This window comes from Chelonoidis abingdonii, chromosome 6, assembly GCF_003597395.2.
Source record: "Chelonoidis abingdonii isolate Lonesome George chromosome 6, CheloAbing_2.0, whole genome shotgun sequence".
Lineage (NCBI taxonomy): Eukaryota > Metazoa > Chordata > Testudines > Testudinidae > Chelonoidis > Chelonoidis abingdonii.
This window is the reverse complement of record NC_133774.1, coordinates 126,804,347-126,813,766: the sequence shown is the minus strand read 5'-3', so window position 1 is coordinate 126,813,766 and position 9,420 is coordinate 126,804,347. Positions and strand designations below refer to the sequence as shown.

Below are 9,420 nucleotides of genomic sequence, written 5' to 3'. Positions count from 1 at the left end.
TTCCCATCTCCCCGCCCTTGTGGAATTCTGGTTGAATCATTATTGTCAACAGGTGGTTCCCATCTCCCCGCCCTTGTGGAATTCTGGTTGAATCATTATTGTCAACAGGTGGTCGTCGGGGAGGAGTACAGAAATCAATTTAAAGAGCCCTTTATATCGATATAAAGGGCGTTGTAGTGTGGACGGGTACAGCGTTAAATCGATTTAACGCTCTTTAAATTGATTTAAACGCGTAGTGTAGACCAGGCCTGAGAGAGAGAAGCTTTCGAGCTACGAAAAGCTCTTTTTTAACCTGAAGAAGAGCTCTGCGTAGCTGCAAATACTTTTCACATTCTGCAAACTCCTCTTTTTCTCTCATGACGAAAACTTGGCAATGGATGAGATTTCTGGAACTCTTTCTGAACAACAGATTTCTGTCGTTCTTAAAGGGGTCATTCAAGGAACTTGTGTGTGGGAGTCATCAAATGCACTGACAGTGCAAAAGAATCATTTGGCTGCTTCACTGTCGGCAGAAACTTTTACTCCTTGGATGGGAGAAACTTTACTCTCACCCCTCCTCTGCTTCCCCTCCCATTGCTCATACATCTCATTTCTCCACTTTCCTGCTAGTGGATTCCTTGACTCCTGAAAAGGGAGTGCACTGTCCCCCTTACACCATGTTCCTGGATTGTCTGAATAACCCTGGTCTTCTGCAATGCAAACAATGTAATTAGAATATGGCTCACTGCTGTCTCATGTGAGGCTAAGCCACATTACAAACCCCCCAGGGGGCTGTTTTCTTAAACATGATCCCTCAATACTGTAGTTTTGCTGGTGTAGACGGCCCCTTTAACTTATGTATGTGAGGTTTGAGCACTGGCCTGCTAAACCCAGGGTTGTGAGTTCAATCCTTGAGGGGGTCATTTAGGGAACTGGGGTAAAAATCTGTCTGGGGATTGGTCCTGCTTTGAGCAGGGGGTTGGACTACATGACCTCGTGAGGTCCCGTCCAACCTTGACAGTGTATGATTCATGATGTACATTCCGTAGTGTATATTCATCCAACAGTGATCACATTATGCTGATTAGCACTTTAAAAATGAAATGCACTAAAAGGATGAGGAACCAGACAAATAGCAGGAGATGAATCAAACAAATGGCATGACAGACTAAGGAACATAAACAAACAGGAGAAAACGTTAATGGTGACCATTTACATTTTTCTAATGCAACAAAGCAAACTGCGGAGGCAATCTTACCTTTGGTCCGGCAACAGAAATGATAATCTGGCCTGGTGGCTGGATCCAGGGCTCTCCATCTACCTGAACGGGTATTGGTTTCAGAAGCGTAACACGAAAGTAAGATCCTTGGGCTATGCGGATCCCTGATCGCAGACCGCCCTGTACTTGGCCCTATCAGAATATCAGAACTGCCATTATTTTCTAAAACTCTCTAGTATTTATTAATACAAATAAGCCTTATAAAAGCAAGGACAGGTGCATATCATGTTGTTGCTTAAGACTTTTGCAGCGCTGGAGTACATCCTGGCCTTTTCCTGGCTGAGCTTTCTCCCCCCTTGAAGATTCCAAAATTATGACCTGAAATTTTAAAAAGTAACACCTGTATTAACCCCATGCTGCAGCAAGGCCCTGATCCAGAAAGTGGCTCCAAGCCAATGGACCTCAACTTCGGCTGAGCTCCACTGAACGCAAAGGGGCTCCCTGGTGCTGCAAACTTGTTTGTAGGATTGGGGTCTACATTTAGAAAGGAGTCCAAGTAATTGTTATCCTCAGCATACAACATTTATCAGGATTTGTTCAAAAATATTTTTATCTTGTTACAAATAACACCTAAAAGACCCATAGAAAACGACATTTTAAATTGCTTAAAAATAATGAATTTTAAAAATCATATACAGAATCAAATATATTATCATAAATTCAAATGAAGTCTAATTTTTCATCCTGCTAAGTGCTCTGACATTATAGGATTTTGCTGTCTTAAGGTAATAAATGCCGCAGGTTATTTAATGCATTATGTTAGTAATTCCTTTTATCATTTTTCACCTTACAATTTTATTGAGAAGCTTATGAACAATGTGGAATAAGATTACAAGTGGCTTCCACCACATTACATAGGTGTAACAAGTTTGGAAGAAAGGGATGTAAAAGCAAACCTCCAATAAGTGAGTTTCAAATTGTTAAGCTGGAACAATAGGTGCAGAACCAATTATCCACAGCCTTATAAAGCAACCAAGGAAGCAAAAATGAAGCCATCTCTACCCATACTGACTTCATTTTTTTAGTTATCAGCCTTTGAAATTTCATTCACCATCCACTTTTATTTTGAAAGAGGGTAAACAAAAGCAACTGACTGACCTAATCTATACCTCTCATTGTTTTGTGCAGCTAACATCTCTCTAAATTAAACAGTCCCATTCTTTATATGGACGTCTTTCAGGGCTTGATTCAAAGCCCTCTGAAATCACTGGGAGCATTTCCATTTACTTGAACAAGAGGTACAGCAGACCCCTCAATGCCTCAAACTTTTTACCATCCAGCTCCAGCTTCCTTCTATATATTGCTGAATTTGGGCACCTGAACAAAGATTTCCAGAGCAGACTTCAAAAGCAGTCTAAGCCCACTCTCCAAGTGCTCTCACAGCTAATGCCCCACAGCATGATAGCCAACTACTTTTATAGCTTAACTTGACTAATATATTTTGTATTCTTAAGATTCTTGGAATTTGTATTGTGACTTTTGAGTGCTTCATTTTACAACCTAAAACTATTTTTTGAAGGTGTTGAGAGCAAAATATTTACCACGAGGCAAATTCACAGAGATGCTTAAGTGAGTAGTCACTGTTCTCAATTGCTCAGTATCCCCAAACAAACAAAAAGCAGGCACAGCACTGACTTACCATGTGCACAACACCGGTCACCCCCACAACTTCCAGTAAGCCATCATCGATTCTTGGTTTCTCAAATCGATTATCATGGTCAGATCCCCAGAGATCAGCTCCAGACCCCCAACTGGAGCAGAGCACACAAACATGGCCGCTGAGAGTATGTTGGAATCTGACAATACTCAAGCAGCATCAAAATATCAGATCTGTTAACAATTTCGGGAGCAATTCTGCTCTCCCACAGATTCTCCTTGAGTGGGGTTATGTATTTCTCCTTTTCCACTTTACAAAACACGGTATTTGCCTTCCTAAAATTTGGTAACCTCTTGATAACATTGCTGGGGGGTGGGGGAGGGAGAAGATGGAAGCAGTGAGGGAGGCCTAACTAGGTTTTCCATTGGGGAAAAGTAGACAAGAAGGAAACAGTCTCATATTATTTTGGGTTGCTGGAAACCACAGGTTAAATCTGTGAAGCCTTAACTTTTATGATTACTACTCAGAAGGTTACCACATTTCTTGGCAATACCAATAAATTTTTTCTTTCAGAAGACACGATATGTTGGAGGGAAGCTAAATACTGAGAAACTGCTCTATCAAATTATTACATTTAGGCATCAAATAGCTTTGTAGAATTAAGAACTTCAAATCATTCCACTGTAATCCTGTCAGTGGGAAATTAACATAATTTTACTTCTTAGAAAATTTCCAGTAAGAATGGTTTGCCTCTCCAATGCACAGCTACTGTTCAACACTGGATATGATTTTCTCCCTTTTCTAGTTTTCTCAGGAATAAAAAAAAAATAGATTTAAAAAGAGAAAAAAGAACAGGAGTACTTGTGGCACCTTAGAGACTAACAAATTTATTTGAGTATAAGCTTTCGTGGGCTAAATAAATTTGTTAGTCTCTAAGGTGCCATAAGTACTCCTGTTCTTTTTGCGGATACAGATTAACACGGCTGCTACTCTGAAAAGAGAAAAAAAAATCTCTAATTCTTGAAGCCATGCCCTAAATTAGAACAAAAACGTACAGCTGGTTAACTTCTCTTAACGGAGAATCCTAATTAATAGTGCCTTTTAAGACAGTTGCTACAGTTAAATACTATGGCAGCCCTTTCAGTAACTATTATACATTTGTGCAAACAAAAAGAAAGCCTGCATGCAATGTACGAGAGTTGGTAAAAGTTACGAGAAATAAATGTTATGAAAAAAGAGCAGAGATAGCAAAGCAGTTCTCATTACACTCGAAAAACGAGGGTTAGTTTCTGTGAACTCAGGCCAGGACTTTCAGAAGAACTGAAGCGAGTTATCTGTCCAAATCTCGTAACTGTTGAGCAGCTAGCTCCCTTAAGCACTTTTGAAAATCCCTGCCAAAAAAAGTAAAGAATACCCCTTCCATCTAGTCCTAGTGACCACAGAGATTTTGGAAAGTACAACAGGGTGTTTGGTGTGTACAGACAGACTCGTTTCTCACATTTTTACCTGGGGATATTAATGAAAATGAGTCCCTCAATACTTGGTAACTCAACTTCATGCTGGTCCACTTGAAGTTTTATCTCTTTGTGAAGGTTTCTGGTGTGATTTATCCTCTGCAGTCCAACTTTTACATATACCCCTTTGTTGTGAAACCTATGAACAGAATAGCACTCTGTCACTGCAAGGTTTGACACTATATTGTGGCACTGTTTTAATCATGCTCATTTAAGCTAACACTTTTCTTCTAATTTTGGAACACGTTCATTTAAAGTTTCCTTGAGTTAAATCACACTTAAGTCTTCTAGTTTTAATCAACAAATCAAGCTATTTCAGGTGATAAACTGTTACTTAATATTGACTTTAATGAATAGAGAGAAAGATAACTTCGGCATTAGGCATAGAACACATGGAAATATATACAAGTAAAGATTCAGAACTGCCTTTCAGAAGGCTTCCTGCTTAAAAATAATTTTATTTTAATCAAAATAAATACTTTGTAAATTGAGTGTGAAAACACAGAGTAATTAAAATTGGCACTGTGCCCATAAACCATCAAGAAGAGTCTGGATAAACAGAGAGCTAAATAAGTTATTTGAAAATATAAACTGCCCAAGCTGTAGTGAGAAAAAATTCTAAATACTTATTATACTGATAACCCTCAACCATTCTGTGATGTAGCTATTTGCAAGTGTTCCAATTTTACAGAGAAGAAAACAGAGGAAAAGGTTAACCCCTTATTTACAATATTTTTAAATGTTATTTTAGCGAATGCATTTAAATTAAGTGCTGTTTAAAATCAGGTTAGTAAAATGATACCTATGGAAAAGTCATCTGCAGGGAGAGAAGCTGGCATCTCTAGATCTAAAAGCACGAATCTTTACAGTTTGAGCTAAAAGATCAGATCCACTAGCTTGCAGCCAGTAATAGTGGACAAGTAATAGTGACCAAACCCCTGTGGTACTCTAGTCACTAAACAGGTGCAAAGGACCACACTACATTAGCAGGGATTACAGAAGTTCCTCGGGCAGACAGCGTTTAGCACCTTTAAAAACATTAGCTGGGTAAGGTGTGCCAACGTTTTAAATAGCACTTAAATAAAACATGTAACCCCCTCCATCACTTCCCCCACACATTAGCTAACTATTTATTTATTTAGGAAGATTTACCACGCCCTGCAAATATCACAGAGAAAATGCTTTTCGCTAGTCTAGATAAGTCTTAAAGGTGGCTTGGTAAATGCAGTAAGTAACACGTTATAAATGTAGACAGGGCAAAGTTGTGTTTTAATACCTTAGCTAGGAGAGGTGAACTGTAGGCACCCCCATAGGCTCACTGCATGGGACTCATACACAGAAAATAAAACCTAAGGCATCTGCCCACTTCAGTGGGTAAATCGCTGCCCCAAAGTCTTTCTAGAAAAAATGCCATGGAATAGCTGTGTCCAGCAAGGCCCTGATGAGCTAGGCACCTGTGAGTTATGTTGTGCTTCCTGCAGACTCAGGAAGACCTCAGGCATCGGTTCACATTTCCAGGTTCTTGTCAAAAGAAGGAGGGCTAGAAACATTGTATTTTAAAATGAAAGCTGGATTCTACAGCAGAATTCTACAGGGGCCTGCCAAAAGTCCTCTCACCAAGGAGGTTACACCTTAATACTCCTCCTCACACATTTCAGTTCTCTAGAGAGAGGACCAGAATGTCAGTTTTGCCTCCCAGATACAGGCAGGAGCAGAGCGACCACATCCGAGCAGCGTGTACAGCACTGTACCTCATGATCAGTAAACAGAACAACTGCAGCTTGACGTGGGGGTGGCCACAAAGGCCACTTTAAAAAAAAAATGGTCCAAGGTGACAGACCAGGTGCAGGGACTTACAGCTTATGAACAGGGAAGCTCAATCAATAACTGAGTAGTTGATAACCTTTCCCACACATTTAAGTCCTTAGATTGTTACCATGGTGACTGTCGTAATGAGTCTGTGATCCCAAAGCCCCTTTATGCCAACTGGTAAAGGGCACACTCTGGTCAGAATATTTAGCCAAACACCGCGTCTTGTTAAGCATCATGTAAAAACTGGCAACACGTGGTCAATACTATCACTGCGTGATGTATGTACCGATGATGTGTACAGAGTTGTGTGCGTGTGCTGGGAATACTTTACTAAAAGATGTTTTGGGGCAGTCTTGACAAACAAGTTTGCCCAAGACAAAGGAACATTGCTTTGCCGGTCTCCAAAGTAAACTGAGCACGGTGATGCCTGAAACAATGAAAGTTACAATGACATGCAAATCAACAGGGGGGCTGGGAAGTGACCAGGAAGAAAAAGGTTTACTAGACTATAAAAAGAAGGGGAGAGAACCCTTTACATATCCATCACTTAAGAAACAAAAGAGGCCAGGGCTCTTGGAATCTGCAAAAGGTGGATCCTTCAGCAGTGTGGGTCCAAGACTTTGGGAATTGACTGTAGGTGAGAAATTGCCTGAGACCAGAACTGTGAACTGTTAAGTTGTAGACACTAGAAAGCGTGTTTTTACTTTTGTTTAATTTGTACTCATACCTGTCTCTTTTTCTCTTGCTTACTGCCATTTAAATCTATGTTCATTATTAATAAACTTGTTTTTACCATAAAACCATCTCTGTGCTGTATATAAAGAGCATATCCTCGGGGAGCCAACAGGCTGTCTCTTTGGAGACAGCAGATTCAATAAATTCTGTAATCGCCAGTGAGAGGGACTGGACACTGCAGAAACATCTCTGGAAACCTCGGGCGCACTGGATGTTACCTGCCAGGCAAGGTTAAGACTGGCAGAGTCTCAGGTTGTTGACTGGTGAGGCTACCAAAACTCGTGTGTCATAGTTAAGCCAGGACAAAGTTCTCCCTTGATAAGGCAACACAATGGCTTATGGTTCACGGCTCCCTGGGGAGTGCATTACAAGTACTAAACGATTACATATAGCACTGGCAGCCTACGGGCAGGCATATAAAACAAATTAATTTTGGCTTTATCATCTCCTTGATTAGTCATTATATACCCATTAACAACAACCTTAAGGTGATTTGTGACAAATCTATTTATGTCTGAAAGGCAGCAATAATCAAGTACTTCTGCTGAGTGGAGAAGATCACAACTCAGTTTTCCATCTGAAAGTGCCATTTCAACAAAATCCAAATTTTTCATTGAAACTTATCTATTTCAACCGAATTTTTGAAGATGTCAAAATAGGACATTTTTTGTAATGAAAAATTTCAATTTTTCATCTCAAAAGGACTTTTCATTTTGAAAATTATTCTGCATAAAAACTAATTAACATAAAAAAATTCCGAAATCTAAATGACATTTCAGTTGACATGAGATGATTTTTTTCTTCGAAATTTTGTTTTGCCAAGAAATTTGACATTTCTGGGGACAAAAAAAAAAAAAGATTTTTGTCAGATGGAAAAACAGATCTCCAAAGAACTGGCCAATCTCATCCTGTTTACACACGAATCTCATTCTGTTTGGGAATTTGTCCTTTCTCCTCTCGTGTACAACTCTTAAACACATGACACTAGAACCCCCTATCGTGTCACCCGTTACTAGACATTTGTAATTTGGTGCAGCATGATAAAAATCACCAGAAGAGATGGAATTGTAAATGTACATGTGGCTATATTTCATCTAAAGCAAATTAATAAATGAGACATTAGCAGCTGCTGTGAATGTTAATTCATCATGCCTACAGCAAAAACACTTGGAGCCTATTCCTGTCTTTCCTTAGAACATTGCATATGAACTGCTATGTGCTTTTAGCTATACAAGGAGGAAAAACACGGTCTCAAGATATACAAAAGCTATTTAGAATGTCATTATGATTATAATCCCTACACTATAAACTCTGCTGACTAATTATGTCACTAGAAAGCTACTGCTACTCCATGCCACGCAAAAACAAGCATGATTTTCCAAAAATAAATAAATAAAAGATGTTCAAAATGTGCTACTGCATGTCAGCAAGCAAACTTAAGTACAAGAGTCAAGTTCTTAAAGACCATCTGTACAAGTAGCCACACCAAATATATCTATCATTAAATATCAAAGAGAAATATATGACATGTAAGACATATGTATGTGTTTGACCTTTCAAAATAACCTAATGTGTAAGTCAATATATGCATAATGCTTGTGAGGGACAAAAAAAGTTTTGAAATTCTGTGAGAAGATACTTTAACCCTACCCCCAAAACCAAGCACTATATTCTACCTGGCCTGGGAATAAGACCAAGACCCAATTCCATACGGAATGCACCACTGTATTAGGAAGGACAACAGAAGAGAAAGCATGGCAGAAAGAGTTCTCTGCATGGACACTCCATAGACATGCACATGCTTCACAGTATTTTCAAGTCTAATGCCTTAATTCAGGCCAGTGCGTAAGCCCACGTTTAATTTTAGGCATGCACTTAGCGCTGTCCTGAATAGAGATGCTTTCCTGAATTGCGGTCTGTTGTGGGATCACATACTTATTCAATAGTAGCTAAAAGCATCTTGGATTTTCAAACTAGAGCTTTCTCATCCGATAGTTTAGCCCAGATTTACTTTATCATATGGCTCTGTATCAAACAAGCATTGCTGAAGTTAAAATGCCCTGGGAAGTTGTGCACATATTTTAAACTCTAGATATGAGTATCATAGATATTTTGTTTCTGAATACAAAATAGTGCAAAATCCCCACCAGAATACATCTGTGCAGAGTATATGCATGTAGTGGGCTTTTTGGCTGATTTAAGGTGTGACAAAGTTCCTCCTCTACCTTGGTGGGTCCTGCGCTTATTGATGGATTTGCTCACCTCAGTGATTTTGTCCTCTGGTGGAACCCACAGTCTGGGTCAACTCCTCCTGTGTTTGATCAGGAGTTGGGAGGTCTAGGGGGAACCCGGGCCCGCTCTCTATTCCGGGTTCCAGCCCAGGGCCCTGTGGATCGCAGCTGTCTATAGTGCCTCCTGTAACAGCTGCATGACAGCTACAACTCCCTGGGCTACTTCCCCATGGCCTCCTCCAAACACCTTCTTTATCCTCACCACAGGACCTT

The 9,420-nt window shown here is 39.8% G+C and overlaps 1 protein-coding gene across 3 annotated transcripts in view; it reads right to left on the bottom strand.

Annotated features, from left to right (window-relative positions):
* The window catches only part of DGKQ (diacylglycerol kinase theta), a 144,833-nt gene that overhangs the window by 10,918 nt on the left and 124,495 nt on the right, over nucleotides 1–9,420 (bottom strand). For all 3 annotated transcript variants that reach the window (XM_032767097.2, XM_075067398.1, XM_032767096.2), the window contains exons 20-22: nucleotides 4,362–4,508; nucleotides 2,898–3,009; nucleotides 1,238–1,390 (exon numbers count right to left, since the gene is read on the bottom strand). In XM_032767097.2, the coding sequence (XP_032622988.1) occupies nucleotides 1,238–1,390; nucleotides 2,898–3,009; nucleotides 4,362–4,508 (412 nt within the window). The remainder of the gene's footprint in view (nucleotides 1–1,237; nucleotides 1,391–2,897; nucleotides 3,010–4,361; nucleotides 4,509–9,420) is intronic.